Source organism: Antechinus flavipes, chromosome X, assembly GCF_016432865.1.
Source record: "Antechinus flavipes isolate AdamAnt ecotype Samford, QLD, Australia chromosome X, AdamAnt_v2, whole genome shotgun sequence".
Classification (NCBI taxonomy): Eukaryota; Metazoa; Chordata; class Mammalia; order Dasyuromorphia; family Dasyuridae; genus Antechinus; species Antechinus flavipes.
The window spans coordinates 54,166,240-54,190,036 of NC_067404.1; the positions used below are offsets into that span (position 1 = coordinate 54,166,240).

The 23,797-nt window shown below is 51.5% G+C and overlaps 1 protein-coding gene across 4 annotated transcripts in view; it reads left to right on the forward strand.

Annotated features, from left to right (window-relative positions):
* Positions 1 to 23,797, forward strand: part of SEPTIN6 (septin 6) — a 61,090-nt gene that overhangs the window by 15,325 nt on the left and 21,968 nt on the right. For all 4 annotated transcript variants that reach the window (XM_051969001.1, XM_051969004.1, XM_051969003.1 and 1 more), the window contains exons 2-6: positions 6,435 to 6,549; positions 13,968 to 14,163; positions 14,586 to 14,772; positions 15,601 to 15,762; positions 22,743 to 22,839. In XM_051969001.1, coding sequence (XP_051824961.1) covers positions 6,435 to 6,549; positions 13,968 to 14,163; positions 14,586 to 14,772; positions 15,601 to 15,762; positions 22,743 to 22,839 — 757 coding nt within the window. The remainder of the gene's footprint in view (positions 1 to 6,434; positions 6,550 to 13,967; positions 14,164 to 14,585; positions 14,773 to 15,600; positions 15,763 to 22,742; positions 22,840 to 23,797) is intronic.

Sequence of the window (23,797 nt, forward strand, 5' to 3'; positions counted from 1 at the left end):
GCTCTTGTGAGACTCAGAGGAGATCACCTATTTTACATATTTTTATACTGCTTGCTATAGAAATGTCAACTCTTATTACTGGTATTTTATTAAATGTTGTTATTAATATTATTATTGATATGAACAGCTTTCGGGTTGTCTGGAAAGACAAGGATTGATCTAGGAGGAGAGTAGCTTCCTTCCCTTTGTGTGTTTCCAGGATAGCACTCTCCTCCCCAAGAGGGTGCACTAATTTGGGCTTTTCTCCCCGGGAGGAAGATGGGACAAACTCTTATCTTCATTCCCATTTTCCAGATGAGGTAACTGAGACCAAGAGAGGGGAATTAAGTGACCTGCTCACTCTCAGACACCACACACTGTTCCCCTCAGACTGCCTCCTTTTTGCTCTTGCTCCTACCTTCAAGATCAACCACAGTAATAGTGAGAAGCAACATTTCTATAGCGCTTTAAGCTTTTGCGAAGCTCTTTCCAAATGTTATCTAATTTTATCCACATAATAATCCTAGAAGGTAAATGCTATTATAACAGTTCTTCATTTTACAGGTAAGGGGACCGAGGGTTAGACGATTGCCCAGGCGTACAGTTAAGTAAGTTTCTGAGGCGGGATTTGAATTCAGATCCATCCTGACTTTGAGTCCAGAACTCTATCGGTTCTACGACTTAGCTGCCTCCTGCATAATCTGACCCCCACCTTGTCTACCAGATCTTATTTCCCACTATTCCTCTGGAAAGACCTTTCCTTCCCACCAGGATGATCCCTTCAGTGTCCTCTTGAATGTCGCTCTTACTCTGCTTTCCCTCCCCTTGCTTGGGCTGTTCCCCATCTGAGGTTTGCGAACTACCCCATCACACCCTGATCTTCCTGCTTTGACCTCCGACCTATAACCTTCCCAGTCCACACCATGCAATTCGGCTCTTGACTCTGTATTGTCTCCTCGTTTCATTTTTGCCTGTCTCGTCTTCCCGATTTGACTGTGAGCCTCTCTTTCAGGACTGGACACACTGGGTAGGTTCTTATAAAGTGGTTGACTAACCATGCTGTGGAGGCCGCAGAGTCATTGGCGCCCCCCACCCACTGGGCTGGAGTCTTCTCTCGCTGGCTAAAGAGACAGGAAGAGCAGTTGGAGCTGATAGAACAGCTCCGGAAACCCCAAGGCTGGGGCCGTCCCAGTGTGGGACGCTGCTGTGTCGCGAGGTCCCGATGACAAAGTATATTCGCTCCTAAGTCCCGTGCCTCATCCTCAGAAGGGAGGGCCCAGCAGTGGAAGATTTCACGTCTTCCTTTGTTTCTTTGAATAGAAACAAGTGTTTAGAAATGAAGAACCAGGGCCCTGGTGGGAAGCAACACTCGCTGCTAATAGTCGGAGCGGACCTGGTGGAGGAAGCTTCCCAGGAGCTCCTGCCACATGAGAAACAAAACCTTGCTCATGGAAGAAGTGGGCAGCCCGAGCCTCCCATAGCTAGAGCCCCTACCCTGGGCCAGGGAGACCTGGGACAGCACAGCCTAATGGGAGCATGTAAGGGGAGAGGAGGCTTCTGGGGGAAAACAGCCCACGGGAATTCTGGGAAATGTGATGCTGCATCTCTCCTCAAGGAGATGTGGAGATGCCAGTTGTACCAAAAGATGACTATCGGCTCCAGCTCCCAGGAAAGGAGCTTTCTAAGGAGTCGGGAAGGAGCATGGCAGCCTCTAGAGAGCCAGAGGCCCTCCCTTACTAGCAGTGTCTCTATCTTTCCCAGGGACCCAGCTCCCACAGAGCTTGGGAACAGCCAGTTTATCCAGCCCAGCATGCTGCCTCGTGCTTCCTGCTGCATCAGTTCCAACCTGGCTCATACGACCCCAACTCTGGAAACTGCCGTTCCACAGCTTCCTCTCCCGCCTGGTTCTATTATTGGCAACCCCCAACTTTCCCTTTCCTTTCTCTCTGGTGTACCCCACCCCCCCTATCCCTCCCTGGTCTTTTGTTAAGGTGGCTGTTTAGGTAACTCGCCCATAGTGATGGTCGTCCACGTATGCTGCGCTGACACATGATCGATCAGCCAATCGACAAACATTTCTTAAGCACTCGCGATGTTCTGAGGGCCATGCTGGGCTCTGGGGACAGAAAGCCAGAAGCAAAATAGTCTTTAATCTCAAAGAGCTCTCATTTTAATGGAGAAGCCTATGTCCTTAAAAAAAAAAAAGAAGTATTTTATACACTTATATAATATGATACTATATTACTTTATATACTTATTTTATATACAATATATATAATACTATTTTATGTACTTATATAATATAATACTATATTATTATGTCTCCCTTCCAGAAGCTTACTTAGCTGTGTGACTCTGGGCAAGTCACCTTTGTCTCAATTTTCTTGATTATACAATGGGTTCATAATAGTATCTACCTCATAGAGTTATTATGAGACAAATGAGATAATATTTGTAAAGTGTTGAACATAATGCATGGCACCTAGGAGACACTATATAAAGGCTTCTTCCCTTTCCTTTCTCTTCCCCGCAACCCTGAAGTGAACAAGGTAAAAAGAAAATGGAACCCCTTCTAACAAAAGTGCCTCGTGTAGCAAAACAAACTCCCTCATTGGTCGGATTGCCAAAAGCGCGGCTCGTTTCTCCCTGACGGGTGGGGGTGGGCACGTGCCCCGTAGCCCTCTGGCCCCATGCCTCCTCATGGTATTGATCAGAGTTCTAAAGTCCTCCCAAGTTGCCCTTCTTTAGGATGCAGTTAGCCTGTTCTAAATCGCTCCTCCCACGCTTGCTTTTCTGGGCTTCGTTCTAAGCAGACCCAGTCTCCTCTAAAATTGTCCATTTTGTCACTTCTCAGGACACAGTGACATTCCGTTGCATTCACATACCATAATAAGTCCCGCCAATCCCCCCAGGTGGGCGTCCCCTTAGGTCCTAGTTTGGGGCTATTGTGAAGAGAGCTTCTTTATATGTTTGTGTCCTTCTCTGTTTTTTGGATCTCTTTGGGATCTGGGCCCTGTTACAGTATCACTCACTGGATCTAAAAATATCTCTCTTTTTTTGGATCTCTTTGGGATGTGGGCCCAGTTACAGTATCACTCACTGGATCTTAGATTCCTTCTCTCTTTTTTGGATCTCTTTGGGATCTGGGCCCTGTTACAGTATCACTCACTGGATCTTAGAGTCCTTCTCTTTTTTTTGAATCTCTTTGGGATCTGGTCCCTGTTATAGTATCACTCACTGGATCTTAGAGTCCTTCTCTCTTTTTTGGATCTCTTTGGGATCTGGTCCCTGTTACAGTATCATTCACTGGATCTTAGACTCCTCTCTTTTTTGGATCTCTTTGGGATCTAGGCCCTGTTACAGTATCACTCACTGGATCTTAGGGTCCTTCTCTCTTTTTTGGATCTCTTTGGGATCTGGTCCCTGTTACAGTATCACTCACTGGATCTTAGAGTCCTTCTCTTTTTTGGATCTCTTTGGGATCTGGGCCCTGTTACAGTATCACTCACTGGATCTTAGGGTCCTTCTCTCTTTTTTGGATCTCTTTGGGATCTGGTCCCTGTTACAGTATCACTCACTGGATCTTAGACTCCTTCTCTCTTTTTTGGATCTCTTTGGGAGTTGGTCCCTGTTACAGTATCACTCACTGGATCTTAGACTCCTTCTCTCTTATTTGGATCTCTTTGGGATCTGGTCCCTGTTACAGTATCACTCACTGGATCTTAGATTCCTTCTCTCTTTTTTGGATCTCTTGGGATCTGGGCCCTGTTACAGTATCACTCACTGGATCTTAGGGTCCTTCTCTCTTTTTTGGATCTCTTTGGGATCTGGTCCCTGTTACAGTATCACTCACTGGATCTTAGAGTCCTTCTCTCTTTTTTGGATCTCTTTGGGATCTGGTCCCTGTTATAGTATCACTCACTGGATCTTAGAGTCCTTCTCTCTTTTTTGGATCTCTTTGGGATCTGGTCCCTGTTATAGTATCACTCACTGGATCTTAGAGTCCTTCTCTCTTTTTTGGATCTCTTTGGGATCTGGTCCCTGTTACAGTATCACTCACTGGATCTTAGACTCCTCTCTTATTTGGATCTCTTTGGGATCTGGGCCCTGTTATAGTATCACTCACTGGATCTTAGAGTCCTTCTCTCTTTTTTGGATCTCTTTGGGATCTGGTCCCTGTTACAGTATCACTCACTGGATCTTAGAGTCCTTCTCTCTTTTTTGGATCTCTTTGGGATCTGGGCCCTGTTACAGTATCACTCACTGGATCTTAGGGTCCTTCTCTCTTTTTTGGATCTCTTTGGGATCTGGTCCCTGTTACAGTATCACTCACTGGATCTTAGACTCCTTCTCTCTTTTTTGGATCTCTTTGGGAGTTGGTCCCTGTTACAGTATCACTCACTGGATCTTAGACTCCTTCTCTCTTATTTGGATCTCTTTGGGATCTGGTCCCTGTTACAGTATCACTCACTGGATCTTAGATTCCTTCTCTCTTTTTTGGATCTCTTTGGGATCTGGGCCCTGTTACAGTATCACTCACTGGATCTTAGGGTCCTTCTCTCTTTTTTGGATCTCTTTGGGATCTGGTCCCTGTTACAGTATCACTCACTGGATCTTAGAGTCCTTCTCTCTTTTTTGGATCTCTTTGGGATCTGGTCCCTGTTATAGTATCACTCACTGGATCTTAGAGTCCTTCTCTCTTTTTTGGATCTCTTTGGGATCTGGTCCCTGTTATAGTATCACTCACTGGATCTTAGAGTCCTTCTCTCTTTTTTGGATCTCTTTGGGAGTTGGTCCCTGTTACAGTATCACTCACTGGATCTTAGACTCCTTCTCTCTTATTTGGATCTCTTTGGGATCTGGTCCCTGTTACAGTATCACTCACTGGATCTTAGATTCCTTCTCTCTTTTTTGGATCTCTTTGGGATCTGGGCCCTGTTACAGTATCACTCACTGGATCTTAGGGTCCTTCTCTCTTTTTTGGATCTCTTTGGGATCTGGTCCCTGTTACAGTATCACTCACTGGATCTTAGAGTCCTTCTCTCTTTTTTGGATCTCTTTGGGATCTGGTCCCTGTTATAGTATCACTCACTGGATCTTAGAGTCCTTCTCTCTTTTTTGGATCTCTTTGGGATCTGGTCCCTGTTATAGTATCACTCACTGGATCTTAGAGTCCTTCTCTCTTTTTTGGATCTCTTTGGGATCTGGTCCCTGTTACAGTATCACTCACTGGATCTTAGACTCCTCTCTTATTTGGATCTCTTTGGGATCTGGGCCCTGTTACAGTATCACTCACCAGATCTAAGAGTATGTTTGTGACTTTGGGAGCACAGTTCTAAATCACTTTCCAGAATGACTGGGTCAATTCACAGCTCAACTATGGTGTTTCCTTGTGCCTCTTTTTTCTCAGTCCTACTAACATGTGCCATCCTAATGAACACACACACACACACACACACACACACACACGCCATCCACCCGCCTCCACCTTTGGGTACTCGTCCTCCCAGGTCATCCTATTAACAGGGGAGTGTGTTTTTTAGGAGTGTGGCTAACTCCTGCAGGAGAGAATGGGATCCATTGAATCACAAAGTAGCAAGGTGCATCCTTTCTGTTACCCTTGGGTCATGGTTGTGTCCTTGCCATCACTTTTGGGTCATGGTTATATCCTTGTCATCTTTGGGTCATGGTTGTATCCTTGTCATTTTTGGGTCATAGTTGTGTTCTTGTCATCACCTTTGGGTTATGGTTGCATTCTTGCCGTCACCCTTGGTTCACAATTGCATCCTTGTTATCCTTGGGTCATGGTTAGGTCCTTGCCATCATCCTTGGGTCACAGTTGCATCCTTGTCATCACCTTTGGGTCATGGTTGTGTCCTCGTCTCCCTTAGGTCACAGTTGCGTCCTTGTCACCCTTGGGTCACAATTGCATCCTTGTTATCCTTGGGTCACAGTTGCATCTTTACCATCACCTCTGGGTCACGGTCGCATCCTTGTTATCCTTGGGTCACGGTTGCATCCTTGTTATCCTTGGATCACAGTTGCATCCTTGTTATCCCTGGGTCATGGCCGTGTCCTTGCCGTCACCCTTGTGTCACATACATGAGAATTAAGGGAAAATCAGACCTCACTGGACAAGCGGTCACTCCCAGAGCTGCTGCCTTCCCCACCTTGAGTTCCCACGTGGAGCTTCTGGGAAGGTTTTTCATGAATAGGAGCGGGGGGAGCCGAGCTTTGTTCTGTGACTGCTGAGCTGTTTGGGGACGGGGGCAGCAGAGGGAAGAGATGACACAGTCTGCTTGGGTGGGTGTTACTTCCTAGGGTGGAGAATGTTTGAATGGAGAAGTGAAACACAGATCTCCTTTTTCAAAATGTCATCATCTTTATTCTGTCTCCCCTCCCTCTCTCTTCTCCCTCCTACGCCCCTCACTCCCCCCCCCCCCCGCTCAAATTAGGATGAAAATTGCCGGACGGTCCCCCTCACCGGCCATGTGGGGTTTGACAGCCTGCCCGACCAGCTGGTGAATAAATCGGTCAGCCAGGGTTTCTGTTTCAACATCCTGTGTGTGGGTGAGTATTTCCATATCAGGAAATTCTATTACCGAATGGGGCTTTTTCATGGAGGCCTGAAGCTTTGTAGGTAATTAGGTTAAATGATGTGTCGGCCCCATCTCGTTCCGATGGCCTCATTACGGCGCTTTCCGGAGCGCTCTCTCCACGGTCGTTTCCGCGGGCCGCGGCTCCTTGTCTTGGCGGCCCTTGACGGTCGTCCTGGCCGAGGAAGAAGGGGAACGTGGGGCCGGGCCGTGTGGGACAGCGCTGCGTGAGACCCCGTGGAAATTCTGCATGGGGCTGGCAGGCTCAGCGCTCTGCCGTCAAGTTTATTTTTACTCCTTAACGGCAAACAGGAGCCAAGCCGGGATTGGGAGGGAGCTAATTGGCCTAAGCCTCTTACCTCAATGCTAAGGAACCTTGCTCGGCCGCGAACCGGGGGTGGCGGGGAGAGTCCCGTTGGCCGGGCTGCCCAGGCCCAATTCGGGGGGCTCCGCCGGCACCGGGACCCCGCCGTACTGGGGGACGGGGACAGCTGCTTTCGGAGCCGAGCAGCAGAGTGGGCTAACCTCGTTCGGCCGATTGGAGAGGTCCGCTTCTCCCGCCTCGGAAAGCTCCGGACATCAGTAGGAATCTCTCAGGCACCTACTCTGTGCTGCTGGGCCCTGGGCCAAGTGCTGGGCATGTAGCAGTCCCTGGCTTCAGAGAGCCTCCAGTCTGAGGGAAGAAAACACACACGTATTATGTATGTATACAGAGACATGGAGAAACAGAGAAAGAGACAGACGGGTAGACAGACACTTCTTCTAAATGGAGCACAAGCATCTCTCTTGGGCATCTCTCACTTCTGACCCTTCCTCTTTCTCCTCATGGCCTCCGCCCAGCGAAGGCCTTCCTTGCCCAGTGCCCGGGCCACGGCAACGGCCTCCCCGGGGGTGTCCCCGGCTCCTCTCTCTCCCCTTCGGCCCCGGCCGTCACAATGAGATCAGACTTGGAGGAGCAGAGATTTAGAGACCTTGGAGGCCGTGGAGATGAATGGCCCCGTTTTCCAGATGAGGAATATGAGGCGCAGAGAGATTAGGGACTGGTCCCAGGCATACGGCTAACCAGCGAAAGGGAGGAAATTTGAATCAAGTCCTGACTCTTAATTCCGATACTTTTTTCCATTATGCTATATTGCTTCTCTCTTTATTCATCAGCCTGTTCACGTCCCTCCTCTGTTTAAAATCCATTGCCTGCCAGATCCTTATCTGGCATTCAAGACCCTCCATCATCTGGCACCGGCCTATCCTCTGAGTATTATCTCATCATCGTTTAGCGGCAGCTACGTGACAGTGTGTAGAGGGCTGGGCTTGGAAGCAGGAATATCTGTGTTGTTCAAATGTGGCCTAAGATAACTTCCTTGCTGTGTGATCTTGGGTGAGTCACTTTATTTCTGTCTGCCTCAGTTTCCTTATCTGTCAAATGGGATAGCAGCAGTACCTAGCTTGCAGGGTTGCTGTGAAGACTGAGTAAGATGATGCTCGGAAAGGGCTTAACACAGCATTTGGCACATAATAGTCACTCAATAAATGCTTGTTTCCTTCCTTCCTTCCTTCCTTCCCACTCCTCCCCACCATCGGCAGAACTCCAGCCAAACTGGCTCCCCGCCATTCCATCCCCTCTCCGTATCTGTTGTCCCATCGCCGTACTTTTGCTTCTGCTGTTCCTGCGCCTGGCGGCCTGCCCAGCACACACATTCATCTCGACCTCCCGGGTCCCCTTGGGCTCCTGCTCATTTGCCACCTGCTCCATGAAGTCTTCCCTGATCACTCCCCAAATGCTCATTCGCTTGTACTTCCACAATTTCCAGCCGTCACCCCGTATCCCGATCAGCTGCGAGTGTGCGTGCCGCGTCCCTCAGTGCCAAGTTGGCGGTGCCGCGCCAGTAGGAGCTGCCCTTCTTCTCGTCCTTGGCACTCCCACGCTAAAGGCCTGCTGGGACTCCTCATGGCTCCTGGCTCCTCGCACACGTTGCAAACCTGGCAGGCTCTCCCGTGCCGGCGAAGGCATCGAGGGGAGAAGCGGCCCCGTATCGGCCACCTGGTGTCCAGGAACGAGTTGGCCAGGAGTAGAGAGGCTCGGCACCGCGCCTGCCATAACGGGATGAATATCTGGGGCCACAGAAACACGTGGTTGCAACTTCTCCACGTGGTCACGGCGTGGAGCCCTCGGTTCGGAGTCCTTCTCCGACCGTCACAACTGTGAGCTCCAGGAAGGCAGGCTCTTCGCCACCTAAGCCTCAGTTTCCCTACCTGTAAAGTGAGGGGGTCGGATTAGATGGCCTCTAAGGCTTCTTCCGGTTCTAAATGAAGGATCCTACCATTCTAGGAGAGTGACTCATCTCTCTTTTGTAGCTCCCTGGGAGCTGAGTGCTAAAACTACAGTAATTCTTCTCAAGTCCCTTCTTGAGCATAGCCTTCTTTCTCACGGAGGATATGCAAGCATGTTACCCTCGTTATCATTGATCGCATCGCCACTCGGCAGACCGCTCCTGCTGCTAAGCACTAATTGGAGAAGGTCCCTTCCTGTCTCTGAGCCTCAGTTTCCTTCTGTGTTAAAAGGAGTTTAGTGGTCTCTGAGGTCCCTGCCCCCTTTGCCGCACTCTGGTTCTGTGGATCTAGCCGGATCATCAGAGACATGGAGGCTCTTCTTCAAATCGGGTCCCGTCCCAGCCAGTGCCCTGGAGGGAAACCAAGCTCCCAAACCCAGCGGGCAATCTGCTTTTTAAAGCCAGACTCAACAAGACAGAAGTCTGGTGAAAGAGCCTAGGACCTCTTGCAAAGATTTATTTGGGCCGAGAAGGATTGTTATGCGGGCCCCAGGTGGAGGGAAGGGGGCTGCTCAGAAGCAGGCAAAGGGTCACGTTGCCAGTGCGGTCCTGTGGGCCTAAAATAAAGGATTGTGGGATGAAGCTGGTTTAGGAAGAGAGAGCCTTTGAGCTCATCTCATCCGACCCACTTGTCAAATGGGGGGAGGGAGGAGGGAGGTCAGAGGAGTGAGTGACTGGTCCAAGATGACACAGAACTGTGGGGGTTAATGAGGTCTTCTCGTGGTAGGGAGGTGCAGACTGAAGAGGGGGGCCTGGTTAATGCCAGAGATCTGACAGATTCAGGATCTCACAAGATCTCGATGGGCCCCAGAGTCTCACGCTTGAGTCCCAGTCACTGGACCAGTACAAAATGGTGAAGACTAGGCAGCAGTTTGCCTGGGAAAGATCTGGGGGTCCTAGTGGACTACAGACTGTGATATGACAGCCCAAAAAACCCAAACCTAAGGCTGTTTTGAGCTCAGGCTACATGTGGAACGGCGGTTGTCTCGCCTTCCTCTGTCCCGATCAGACTACACTTGGAGTATCAGGTTCCCGGCTGCTCATTTTGGGAAGGGCATTGATAATTTGAGGAGTATCCAGAGGAGGGTGACCAGAATAGTGAAGGGCCCACAAGGAGCAGTGAAAGGGAGCAGGGCTTTTGGACCTGGGAAGAGAAGCCTTACGGGGGACGCCGATAGTGAGGATGTCACGGCTATCTTCAAACATCTGATGGGTTTCCTTGTGAAAGAGGGATCAGCCCGATTCTGTTTGGCCCCAGAGTAAAAGGGGCTACTTCGGAGGCCGGAGGGCTCGCCAGATCCCCGCGCTTGGAAGCCCAACCCTCTTATTGCACAGATGAGGAAACAGAGGATCAGAGAGAGACGATATGACTTGTCCTGCCGGGGGGTCCCGAATAACAGGCAGGAATGTGGTGAGCCCCCCGTTCCTGGAAGTCTCCAAGTGGAGTCTGGACGCCTGCTTGCTCTGGGACGTCTCTGATCGCACGACCGTCGGGGAGAGGGGGCCCGATCACCTCGGGGGATTCTGGGACTCCATGGATATTTTGTTCTTCTACCCACCACAAGCTGAGAAACTTCTCCAGCCCTGACAAGGTGGAAGGAGAGGGAATAGAGAAAGGGGGGAAAGGAGAAGGGAGAGGAAGATGGCAGGGAGAAGAATGTAGTTCAGTGGGGGAGACGTGGTTGCAGCTCGTCAGAATCTCCACTCTAAGGAGGCCCGTCCCTGACCCTCGGGGCCCTCTCATTCCGGGTAGCTTCCTGTCTGATGGAGAGACACACGGTCTGCCCCCTTGGAGGGATTCTCTATCCTATAGGAAAGTTGGAGTCTCTGGGTCTTTGCCCGTAATGCAAGACGCACGTGTGGAGCGTAGAGAAGGTACATACTGTTCAGGCCGCAGCGAGCCAAGCCGAAACCTCACAGAGACGGAGGAGTTGCTGTTTGTCTCCCATACTTTGAGTCGGGAGTCAGATTTATAGCATCCATATGTTGGGACGGTTCCAATGTCAAATATGTGCAAAGTGATGGAGGAAACTGGAGAAGAGAAGGCCTGGCAGGGGATGGGAGAGCTCCTTTCAAATGTATCACGCAGGGCCGGATCATGGAAGAGACTTTAGATTTATCGAAGGGTGATAGATTGAGAGGGAGAGCTATTATCAATATTTTCTCTCCCCTTCAAATCCAGAGTTAGGGGCGGCTAGGTGGCGCCACAGTAGATAGAGCGCAGTAGGACTGGAATGGAAAAAGACACTTACTAAGCTGTGTGACTCTGGACATGTCATTAGTTCAATCTCTTTATTTGACAGAGGAGGAAACTGAGTTTTAAAGAGATGAGATTATTTTCCTAAATGAAATCGCGACCCAGAACCTAATACTCCAGATGTAGTCTGATCCGGACAGAGGAAGACGAGACAACCACCGTTCCAGATACTATGTAGCCTAAGCTCAAAGCAACCTTAGCTTGTTTTTTTTTTTTTTTTTTTTTTGGCTGTCATATCACAGTTGACATAACCAAGTTTATAGTCCAGTAGGACCCCCAGATCTTTCTCAGACAAACTGCTGCCTGGTCTTCAGTCCATCAAACAATCCTTCAAAGGCAGGATTCGATCCCAGACTTTCTTGACTCCAAGTCCCCTGGGTTGCTTAGCCTGCTTGACTCCAAAGGGCAGACCCTAGGAGCAATGGACATCATATAGAGAGCCAGATTTGGGCTTGTTGTCGGAAAAAGCTACTAAAAGTAGGAGCTACTTTAGAGGAGTTAGCCCAAGGAAGGGTGGAATAATTGTTTGTCAAGGGTGTGTGTGTGTGTGTGAACTCTTGGTCAGTTCTGAGCTTCCATGACCCCTTCCTACTCTAAGATTCTGGGAGCCTTCAGAAACACACAGAAGGAATACGAGGTCAGAGGCCATGGGAGACGAAGAGCAAGGCCCCCAGAAGCACTGCTTGCTAGGGAAAGTCTAAGCTGGTCCAACGCCCCTCCACGGCTGCTGCTGCTGGAGTCTTGGCGTGGGCGGTGGAACGGGCAGCGCGCTTCATGTAGGGTGGCGATCCGATCCCAAACCTGAAAGCCATCGCTCCTGACAAATCCGAGAAAGAAGTCTTTGCTGAGGCTGGGGTTTTGGTGCTGGAAATGCGATCTCCCGTTTAGGGGCCCCGGTCCCTACTTACTGTCTGGGCCGACTTCCTCTTCCCCCGCTTTTGGGGGTGACTCATTCCGGCCGAGCGGCCAAGTCTGCCACCTCTCAGCTTCGCTAGGCAGGTGGCCCTCGGCAAACTTTTCCAGGGGCCAGCCGCTCTCCCCAGCTCCGGAGTGGGAAGACGCTTAATGGCGCTGGGGGTTTGAGCTAATGGCTTTTGCAGACCCAGGATGGAAACCGGATCTGGCTGGCCCGGTTCCTAGCACCCTGTCTGCTAAGCACATTAGCAGCCGGCCCAGTGGGGCGCAAGGGGGAGAAGCACGCGGGTTTGGGAGCTCCAACTGTGGCTTCGGAGAGGATGGAGAGGGCAGCTCTGCACCCCCAGCTTCCTGGTTCTGTCATGAAATGGGGGAGGACGGGTGTGGGCACTTTCAAGGACTCTCTCTCTCTCTCTCCTATCTTTTCTTCTCTCCTTTCTCGTGTGTGCTTGCACGCACACACACACACACACACACACACACACACACACACACTTACCCATATCCACAACTGGCTGTTATTGCAGTTTAGTCACTTTCAGTCGTGTCCGAGTCTTCCTGACCTCATTCTTGGCGGAGATCTGGAGTGGTCTGCCATTCCTTCTCCAGCTCATTTGACAGATGAGGAAACTGAGGCAAACAGGGAGAAGTGACTTGCCCAAGGTCACCCAGCTAGGAAGCATCTGGGCCAGATTTGAACTCCAAAAGATGAGCCTTCCTGACTCCATGTCTGGCGCTCAGTGCACTACAGCGCCACCTAGCTGACCCTAATTTAGTATTTAAAAAGGTGAGAAAACAGTGGCCTTAGCTGTTGTCCCTCTTGGGCCCCTGCAGCCACCTGCCAGTGGGCCCGAGGCGCTGGGCAAGAGAAGGGCGGAGGTTCCCCTTCCGAGAAAACAGCTCACATCGCGCTTCACACAACTCCGTGTCCCTTGTCGAAGGGCGGCGCCATGAGTTCTGGACCGTGTGAGACATGGGGTGCCGGTCTGGTGTCCGCGGGGCCCCCCTGGCCTAGAAGGGAAGGCTGGGGGGGAGTCCCATCTCGCTTCATCATTGCCTACGGTAGTTCTAGTCCCGTTTCCTCCCCTTCCCACCCTCCTCTGCTCTGCCATCCAAAGATTGTCCTGCTAAGTTCCCGCCTACTTTCTTTTACTCCCTCTCACAGCAGTCTGAGGTCAAGGACTTCGCCTTTTGGGTGTCTCAAGAGCTTAGCAAGTGCCTGGCACACAGTAAGCACTTAATAAATGCTTGTTGATGGTCAGAAAATGACTCCCAGAATTGAAGTACGTTTTCATTTCTGCCATCCACTTGTTAATGGTGTCATTCAGGTATTCCTGAGGCTGCTTGGCCCCCTTCTCCGGAAGCCAAAGGCAGTCTCGATGAAATGTCCCAAAGGTGAGGGTCAGAAGCAGAACGGGGAGTGCCAGAGGGCCCACCCAGTCAGTGGCCTGTGGCGGACATCCCCTGACTTGGTTTTCCATTTTGAGCGCGACCTCGCCACTTTAGTCAGTGAGCGTAGGGAAGCACCTGCTGTGTTCCAGACCCCGCGCTGAGTGCCGGGAATACAAAGACAGACAGAAGGCAGACCCTGCTCTCGGAGCTCACGATCTAATGTGGGAGACGAGCAAAGAAACACTCACAAACAAGCCCCGTAGGGGACAAATTGGATGGGAAATAGAGGGAAGGCCCTTTCATTAAGGGAAATCAAGGAAGGCTTCCTGTAGAAGATGGGATTTTAGCTGGGACCCAAAGGAAGCTGGGGGAACCAGAAGGTGGCGGGATGTGAGCAGGGGGCTGGGGGGAGATGGCGGAACACTCTGTTCTCTTCAGAGCTGATGATAAAGAAGGGGTTATGGCGGTAAAGGCAGGCCCCCGGACCTTTTGATTTTTCAGGGGAGACGGGTGTGGGCAAGTCCACCCTGATGGACACACTGTTCAACACCAAGCTCGAGGGCGAGACGACCACCCACTACCTGCCCGGTGTCCAGCTCCGCTCCAATACCTACGACCTCCAGGAGAGTAACGTGGGGCTGAAGCTCACCGTGGTGAGCACGGTGGGCTTTGGAGACCAGATCAACAAGGAGGACAGGTGAGGAAGAAGAGGGCTGAGCTGGCTGGGCCTTGGAAGGTTTTTCCCCATCTTTCCCTCGGGTATCCCAGCATGACTGCTTCTCCCACTCTGTTCAAAGCCAGGTCAGCTTCTTCCACCAGCTGTATACCCCGCCTGGGTCAGGTACATTTTAGATCCTGAATCCCCTTCCTCCTCCCTCCCCCCCCCCCCAGTGCATTTGAAGGCTGCACACAGAAGAGATTTTTGTTTTAGTGGAGGGGGGATTATTTGCTCCAGCCCCACCCCAGCCCCCTCCATACACACAATTTGAATGATGGTGAGTCTGCCGGAACAGGAAACGTGGCTAGCTCTCGTTGGTGAGACCAGGGAAAGGCTGGGCAGGGGGCTCTCCGAGGTCGTGGTCATCCGCCGGAGTCATACTTTCCCTTTTCCCCTTTTAGCTACAAACCCATCGTGGAGTTCATCGATGCCCAGTTTGAGGCGTACCTGCAGGAGGAGCTGAAGATCCGAAGGGTGCTGCACAGCTACCACGATTCCCGCATCCACGTCTGCTTGTATTTCATCGCCCCCACGGGCCACTCCCTGAAGTCTCTGGACCTGGTGACCATGAAGAAGCTGGACAGCAAGGTACCGGGCTCCGCCAGCCACAGGCCCACCGAGCGGGACTCCTAAACCGAGAGCCCTAGCGGCGTCTCTCAACCTTGTCGTGGCCCTCACGGTCCCCTCGATGATGGGGGACAACTACAGTCGCCCCTCCTCATCCAGCAAGATGTCGCCCCCCCCTCAACTTCCTTTCCTAATTGTGAGGCTGGTCCCTCAGGGAACAGGATACCCACCAATAAGATGATAGCGTTGTGCCCCCAGGTTCCCTCCTCTTTCCTTCCCATGGCCAGTCTCGGTCAAAGAGCCACCTCATTTATTTCCACATGAGGATGAATGTCAATCAGGGAAGTCCCTCTCTCTGGAGGATAGGAGGATACATTTAAGTCTCCCATCTAACACTGGAAGAAAAGCTTTTGCCTTAAGCAGCAGAGACTAAGTGGAGATGGCTTGGGAAGGGGGGACGGCAGGAACATCGCCCCCATCATTCAAAAATCGCCCTGGGAGATACAGGCTCTCTTTCCTGGACAACTGGATCCAGCTCACTAGCCATTCACGGTCCCTTTTTGACAAAAGTCCCCAATCGGTAGGTATTGACTCTCACCTGAGCCCAGCCATTGTCCTGGAAGTAAGAGAGGGAGGCAGGAGGGCCCCATCTCCCCTCCATGACCCCCGGCCCGCCCTCTCGTGGCCCGTCTGGCCCCCTGGCTCCTGTCCGGGAGTTGCTAGCTGTTTTCCATCATCCCAGCCGGGAGTCTGCACTCCTGACAGAAATCATCGATTTGGGTTGAGCTTCCTCTTTCAGTTACTTAGCTCTCAGGGCATCCTACAATCTCACGGCTTTCTTTTCCACAGGTCAACATCATCCCCATCATCGCCAAATCAGACGCCATTGCCAAGAGTGAACTAACCAAGTTCAAGATCAAAATCACCAGCGAGCTGGTGAGCAACGGAGTCCAAATCTACCAGTTCCCTACTGATGACGAGTCGGTAGCTGAGCTCAACGGGACCATGAACGTGAGTCAGAGCCCCCAGGTTCAGCTTGGGGGATTTGGGCCAGCTTCAAAAGGGAAAACTGGCCAACTGTCATATTGCGGGAGCAGCCGGGCAGCCCCCGGCAGCGCAGGGTCAGGGAGTGTGGCTAACACAAAGGCAGGCCGGCGGGCTAGGCTGCCGACATTCCGCTGGTCCCGGGAGCTCCCTGTGACCGGAACGGGAGCTCGATCACCGGCGAGGCATCTGGGTGCTGCTGTAGTGGCTAGAGTCAGGGAGACCCAGTTTCCTGGATTCAAATCTCGCCTCAGACACTTAGTAGGTATGTGACCCCAGACACGCGCATTGCCTCCCTGAGCCTCAGTTTCCTCCTGTGTACAAATGAGGGGGTGGACTAGATGGCTCCTGTGGTTCCTTCCAGCTCTAGGTCTGGGTTGGGATAATTTGCAGAACTTGGTCACATCTGTCGCTCTCTGCAGTCAGAGCTGGGAATATTTGAATTTGTGGCAAACAGTTGAAAGAGGGAGGTACTTGGCCAAGTCCGTGGTATGGCCGGTGAGGGCTACAGGCAGGATAACTGCTCTCCTTGCCTTCTGAGAGTCCCTTGTGCGGCTTGGCCCTGGGGACAGAACTTTTGTGGGGAGCTGGCAGAGGCAGCTTGAGCTCGTGATAGGGTGAGGGGGAAATTGAAGGGGACGGAGCTGTATTAGCAGGGAGTGGGGTCCCTTCTCCCTGGAAGTTTTCCACAAAGATTGGATGCCCATTTGGGAATTACGGCTTCAGCTAAACGGCTTTCTGCACCACAACTAAATAACAGGGTTGGGGGGGAGGCTTAATAGTGACACGGGACAGGAGCAAATAAGAGAAGGGAGTCTGGGCTGAGGAGTGGAGGTAGCCAGGGATCTCACTTCTGATCACCCTGGGATTGGGGCTAACCAGGTCGGCCTCTGCGGGCATCAAGGAGCCCCGCCGGGGTGCTTCATGCTTGGTACAGCCAAGGACCAGGCAGCGGGTGGGTGACTGTAGCCTTAGGGGAGTGACTAAAATGTCCCCATTCAGCCCAGTGGGACAAAGTCACCGGGTCCCCAAGTCAGCTCCTCGAGACACTAGCAAGAGAATCGGGCAGGGGAAAAAGGCAGGCCCTGGGAAGAATCTGGAATAGGAAGGCCAGTCTTTTCCTCCCCCTCTCCCCCCCCTTCACCACCTACTCTGTTTAGCCCCAGCAGAGCAGTGACAGTGCCGGGGAAGCAAGTACAACCCAAAGCACAGGGGAATTGCAAAGGTGGTGAGCAGTGGGCCGGGTGGCTGCTGGGTATGCTCCCACCTTGGATTATGAAGGGTCCAGACCGGGCACGGGAGGAGGCCCGGAATGAGACTTGGGGTACGCGGGGCCCGCTTCTGGTCGGGCAGCCGTTTTTTCCCCTTTCTCTTATTTCCTCCTGCCCAAGGTTTTGTTTCACTCGAGAGGCCCTATGAATGAAGCCCAGAGTTTGCCAGATACCTCCCTCCTTTCCGGAGGAATGAGTAATGGACACGGCAGAGAGCCCACCGCTCCTCGGTGTTGGGCCTTGGTGGAGCTAATGGTTTCCAGAAGAGTTCTGTTTGGGGAAAGGCTTTCTCGCCCTCTCCTGAGAGGCATCAGTTTTCCTAATGACATCATGGGTTTGTGGAACCAAGCTCAGGAAAGACCTGGTAATAAAAGCTCTTTTTAGACAGCAGCCTGCCGTTCCTTTTGTCTATGTGTTCGGGGCAGTGCCAGAGAGGAACTGCAGAGGCTCACATCTCTATGAGTTTGGCCAGCCCGCCCGACACACAGTAGGCACTTAATAAGTGGCGCTTGCTGTGGCCGAAAGACAGTCTCTTCCCATCCTGGGTAATATCGCGTGGTGGGTAGAGAACAGAATGCGATAATGGCGGCATTCCCCTTTCCCCTTTGATTAGAAGCTTATGGAATAAAAACTAAGCCGGGCTGGGATCAGAAATATTAGAAGGGCTTCATGGGATACTGAAGAAGGAGAAGCTGAAAGGAAATTAGAGTCAGTCTGATGTGGGTGAACTCTGTAAAAAACTGTGTCCCCTTTTGAGCTGTAAAATTAACACTCTGAAATTGTGTCCCCTCTGATCTGTAAAGAAGGGAGATTTGAGTCTCAGGCCCTCCTGGGAAGCAGACCTCCCCAGACAAGTTAAGGGCGTCATCTGACTGGGCCTTTTCTAAGGCAAATCACTCCCCCCCCCCATTGGTAGCCAGATCCTCATTCAGGAAGCCTTCGAAGTGATTTCCATTCAGTGGGAGATCTGGGCCTGATATTGCTAAGCATCTAGGCCCGGGGACTTCGGCTTTCTTTTCAGTTTGCAACCTGAGCCTCAGATTTCCTATTAAAGGGCAATTTTAAACTCACTTCTTTGCGGAATGTCCAGAGCAGGACTATGCCCCGTCCCCTGGCACAGCTGCCTGCCGGGACCCTGCCCGCCATAAAGACATTCTCTTCTCAGTGCCAGCCTCCATTTCCCTAATTTCCACTCGGAAGTCAGTCTTCCTAGCAAAGCTGACTTCTCATCCAACAATAAACTTCCCCTTTTGCCACTTGGAACTTTTCAGGTTGGTGAGTTCTTTCACGAAGGATCTGCGCCTCTGATCGAAAGGGGATTCTCACAACTCTCTGACTGCCACTTAGAACACCATCAAGTCTACTACTGGCCAAGAGTGAGAAACCCAGGGGCAGCGAGGTGGCGCAGTGGATAGAGCAGCAGCCCTGAAGTCAGGAGGACTTCAGTTCAAATGTGTCCTCAGATACTTAACACTTCCTGGCTGTGTGACCCTGAGCAAGTCATTTAACCCCAATTGCCTCAGGAAAAAAAAAGTGAGAAACCCAGTGTCTTTGAGACACTGGATCTCGTTGGCCCCTTCTTAGACTTAAATGCCACTTTCCCGTGGCAGCCTCCAGGCTCACCTCTGGGGCCCAGCTCAGCATCGAGGCTCCTTCCCAAGGCTTCCCAAGGAAGAGAATGCTTGTGTTCTGTCCACTTCACCTTACCTTGGCTCCCCATTTGAGATAAGAGCAAGGAGCCCGCAAGTCTAAGTGCATGATGGGTCAGTGCCATAATTTCCATAGACAACACCTGCATTTCCTGGAAATGACCGGTGAGGAATGAGAGAGACAGATGGGGAGAGAGGTTCTCCGAGGCCTCAGCAGAAAGCTGTTTGATTGGAGGAAACTCCTAATGGACAGGGCTTATGGGATCTAATGACTGAGTTGAGAGAAAGCCAAGTCCAGTCTGAGTAGTCTCTCAGAACAGGGGGAAGAGGGTCCCAGAAGCCTCCGCTGCAGCAAACTGGGCGAACAAATGGCCCCTGACCCTGGGAGCGTCAGGAACGAGGTTGGTCCGGGACAGAATGAACTGACACAGTGTTAGTGGGATTGGAAAGCGACTGACTGTCCCATTGACCCAGTTAGATTATCAGTGCCCCTGGGACACTGATAAATCCTGTTACTCTTGCCAACTCAGGAAGTCTGGAGATGTGAGGTGATCCTCGGTCTCCCGAAGCCAGCGCCAGGATTGGTTGTATCGTGCTAGCAAAGCCATTAAGGGCCAATTAGCTTGGATGAGGTTACCCTCGAGGAGCTTACACTGTCCTGGGGGAGAGGGAAAGGGGGAAAAAGTAAGCAGGTCAATCCAGTAGAATTTGAGGTACCTGGAGGTATCGGGAAAGGCTTCTTTAGGAGGTGCTTGAGTTGAGCCTTGAAGGCAGCAAAGACTCCTGGGTAGGCGGTAAGGAGCTTGGGAAGTTGAGGTACAGGGGCACAGCTGAGGCAGGCGAGCAAATATCTTGGACAAAGAAGAGCAAGTAGACCGACTTATCTGGACCCTAAGGTGGATGAGGAGGCACATGGGAAATTATTCTAGAAAGGTAGGCTGTCAACAGACCGGGAAAAGTTTTCAAGTGTAAACAGAGGAGGGCGACAGTATCTTTTAGCGGAGATCCGGCCCCGGTCTGTGGAAGGCATCAGAACGGTGCCGTGTGAAGGCAGGCCCCTTGACCTTCTGATTCCTTTTTGTCTTGTTTTGCCTTTCAGTTCATCACTGGATCTATAAAGAATGTTTTATTCCCGCTGTTCATAACCTTTGATCACTTAGCTAATGGGGAACGGCTCGTGGGCTTCTTTAAGGATAGGAACTAGAGATGGAATTGCTTTCCTATAGGGAACTCCCAGGTGAGGAAACTCCCTCCAGCAGGGCAAGTTGGTACCTTCCTTCTCTGCAACCATAGTCTTAGAAAGCATGCTGGGGCCAGCAAGAGGTCAAGTGCTGAGAGTCACATGGTATATATCAGAAATCAGGCTCGAACTGAGGTCTTCCAGGGTCTGAGACTGGCTCTCTACCCACTCCTGATCTTCTAAATGTTTCTTAGCTATCTTAGCAAGTAGATCTTTATTTTTCTTTTCTTTTCTTTTGAGGCATTATTTGGGATTAAATGACTCACCCAGGATCACACAGCTAGTACGTGTCTGAGCCTGTTGGAACTCGTGTCCTCCTGACTCCAAGGCCGGTAGCTCCCTGACCTTTATGAGACATTGTATGTGAGAATTTCCCCCATCAGGATTCTCCTCTCGGTTTGGTTCCATTGGTTTTGTTGGAGCAAACGCTCTTTAATATTGTGTAATCCGAGTCCTCTTTCTGGGAGGTGACCTCCTCTGTCCTCTGTGTGCTTGTAAACCTCCCCCCAAATGAACGTTTTGATGCCTGAGTCTTCAGAGATGGGATCCCGGGCGATTGCAGCATGCTTCTGCTCTCCGGGGGAGGACGACGTGTACGTACGGGGCGGGGCGACGTACGCCACGTGCTTGCGGCCCAGTTCTGTTCCACCGTATTTGATGCTGATAAACAGGGGGAAAGGGTCCCTGCACAGTTAGCTGCCTTTCCTCAGCTGGCATTTAGCTGGGAGGCAGATCAGACGATGTTTTGGGGAGTGGGGAGAGCAGCTGGGCCTTTCGCGTCCTCCCTGCTGCCCTGGGGACAGGGGGCAGCTGGGGTCTGCCAAGTGCCCCCTAGGGCCCCTGGGCACAGCTATGCTGGTCATTGGGGCGGGCACCAATCAGTCTGTACGGCCTCTGAGGGCAGAACCCAGACCCTTCAGTCTCCCCAAATCCGGAGATTTGTTCTAGGGCCCCTGTGTCATGGGAAAGAAAGCGGTGTCGTGATCGACTGCTGGGGCATCGCGGGCCAGGAGAGGAATGCCAAGCAATAAAAAGCCATGGGGCTGGGAGTTGACAGAGTGGCTTTTCCTTATTGCTTTGATACTTCTTGGCAGAGTGACTCGGGCAGTCACTCCACTCCCCTGTGCCTCAGTTTCCCTAGGCATCAAATCGGGGTTAACAGAGAACACCGGCCCAGCCTGACTCATCGTCGTGTGTTAGGATGGAATAAGGTCTGAGACGCGAAAGCATTTTGAAGTGAGCAAACACCAGAGGAAGTATTATTAGAACAGACTCCGAAGCCAATGTAAAGGGAGTGCGCCCTGGGAAGTCTTGTGACATTTCCAGAGCAGCCGTGGTGGGGGGAGGGGGTTACAGGCATGAAATGCCACCCTTGGGGGAGGAGGCTGGAGTGACCCTGGTATCAGGAAGCCATCCCAGGGAGCCTCGGAGCCTTCCTGCCTCCATCATCTTGCTGGGATTTTTGAGCTTTCGAGCACAGGGGAATAGCTCCCAATTTTCACTTTGATTCCTCCGTGTCCCTCTTGCCCATGAGGCAGGGGTGTTGGCTGTGCCCAAGGGCGGCCCAGCCAGGCGTGTGGCAGCCTGTCCGCCTCTGTTGTCTGCCCAGTCCTGCCTGCCCCAGTAGGACTGGAGACCTTTCAGCCTCCTCTAGGCCCCGTGGATGGCCCAGTTTAATGATCCATACCCAGGGTCTCAGAGCTCTGGACTGAGTTACCCATTGTGGGTAACCCCCCAAGTAAGACTTTTACCTCTTCCCACTTTTCAGCCTGCTCCGGCAGCTCCATGTCTCCGTGCCCATCATGGGGGGCACTGCCACGGAGATGCTACCTAGAACTTGGGGACAGATGGGCAAGAGGGGGAGGGGGAGCCAGGTCCTGGGAGAAGAGCACCATGGGGGGGAGGAGGGGTCAGAGCATTCCTCGGGGGGTTGGGGGAAGCTCCAGATTATCTGCTGATGAATTTCTACACTCTTCCCGGGCTGGCAGGGGAGCCTGCTGCCAGGCTCGAGGCCCGGCATCACGTAACCAGAAGAGATCCAGGGCTCGAGAGCCCTCTCTCAGCTTGCTCTAGATGGGCCAGAAGAGAGGCTGGGGGCAGAAACTGGCAGGCTGGAATGCGGGACAAGGAGCTACCATCCCGCGGGGGGAGGGAGGGGAGCGGACAGTGGCCCTTTTTTATATGTTCTTCTTTCTAAAAATCTTTATTGATCTATTTGGTCATGACATCACCTCCATTTCCAAATATATCCCTTGCCATCTCCCCTTCTATTCGGGCACGACTTCAAAACAAAGATTACGTGAGAAAGAGGGAAAAAACAGGATGGCCAGACCAAGCAACTTCTTAGTTGGGTCCACCAGTGTTCCTCAGCCATAGTCCACCGCCTCCACAGTGAAGACAAGGAGGGCGCTTGCCCTTGGGAATAAGCATGTCCCAACTTATAAAATGGAAGCTTCTTGAGGGCCGGTGTTGTCTTTGTATTTTAGCTCCATTAATCCCAGCACCTGGCCCGGGGCCTTGGAGGCTTTGCATGAAGCTGATTCGAGTCAATCTGAGTGATCCCCCGCATCTCATGGGGTGGGTTCGTTTGCCTGTTATCTCTCTCTGTGAGGTCGTTGGCTTTGCTTGTAAGGCCTTCGAGGACAGAGCCCAAGAGAGCCCAGGGATGATGTGCAGAAGTCAGTGACTCATCCTGGTGACGGGGATGATGAGTCCAGTGGCAGCTTGCCTTCGCCCATGAGCACACTGGCCTTCCCGGTGGTCCCGAGCATGTGTGTTCCATTTCAGGGCCACCTGCCATTTGCAGTTGTGGGCAGCACAGAAGAACTGAAGATTGGCAACAAGATGGTGAAGGCCCGCCAGTATCCATGGGGCACGGTGCAGGGTGAGTGAGGGAGTCTATAGGGTAGTATCGATCCATGGGGGACTGCGCAGGCTGAGAGAGGGAGTCTACAGGGAAGTCTCTCCTGAGAGAGGAGTACCCATGAGGCATTGTGCATATGCAGAGTGGGAGAGGGAGTCTACAGGGTAGTATCCATGGGACACAGCTTAGCATGGCGGAGTCTGTAGTGCAAGTGTTAGAACAAAGGAGCCATCTACGTTGCCTTTCCTTCTCTTTGCCTTGTGACCAAGTCAGAGCCCTCCCATCCATCCTGGCTCTTCCTGCTGGTGTCCCAGAAGGCTAAATAGCTAGCAGCTTGAATTTTCTGGTTAAGGAAGGATTTTTTCCCTCTTTGGTTTTTAAGAAATCTACCTAAAATGCTGAGTCCACTTATTTCTCTGCCTCAGTAAACAGAGTGTAGTGAATAGCTCTTGACTGAGGATTCTGGTCCCTGCCCATGTCAGAGAGGACAGGCTGGGAGTTCTTCACCAAGACTTCGGGTCACATCTTCATTTCACTAACCCTAACTGCAAATTGGGCATTTCTGTCAATTATGGGAAAACATGATTCCAAGAAGGGGTCCGTGAGCTTCACCAGACTCCGACCAAAGGGGTCCATGACATTAAAAAAGGTTAAGAACTCCTTATTTCTAGACCATTCCTGGAAGTTGCCTCAGTCCCGGGCTTCTCTTTAGTCTCTTACGGTCGCCATCTTGGATCTTAAAGTGGGGTTTGGCAAAAGGTCCTTAATAATGTGTAAAAAGTTAATGTTAGTTGGGTTTTGCTTGGTAGAGATTCTGTTGTGTTACTTACTACACTGTTATATTAAAGATCTGAATTGGAACAGAAACGAGCGTCAATATAAAGTAATTATTAAATAAAAATTTAAAAAAAAATAAAAAAATTAAAAAATTAAAAAAATATATATTAAAGATCTGAAGGCTTAGAATTTTCATTGACGG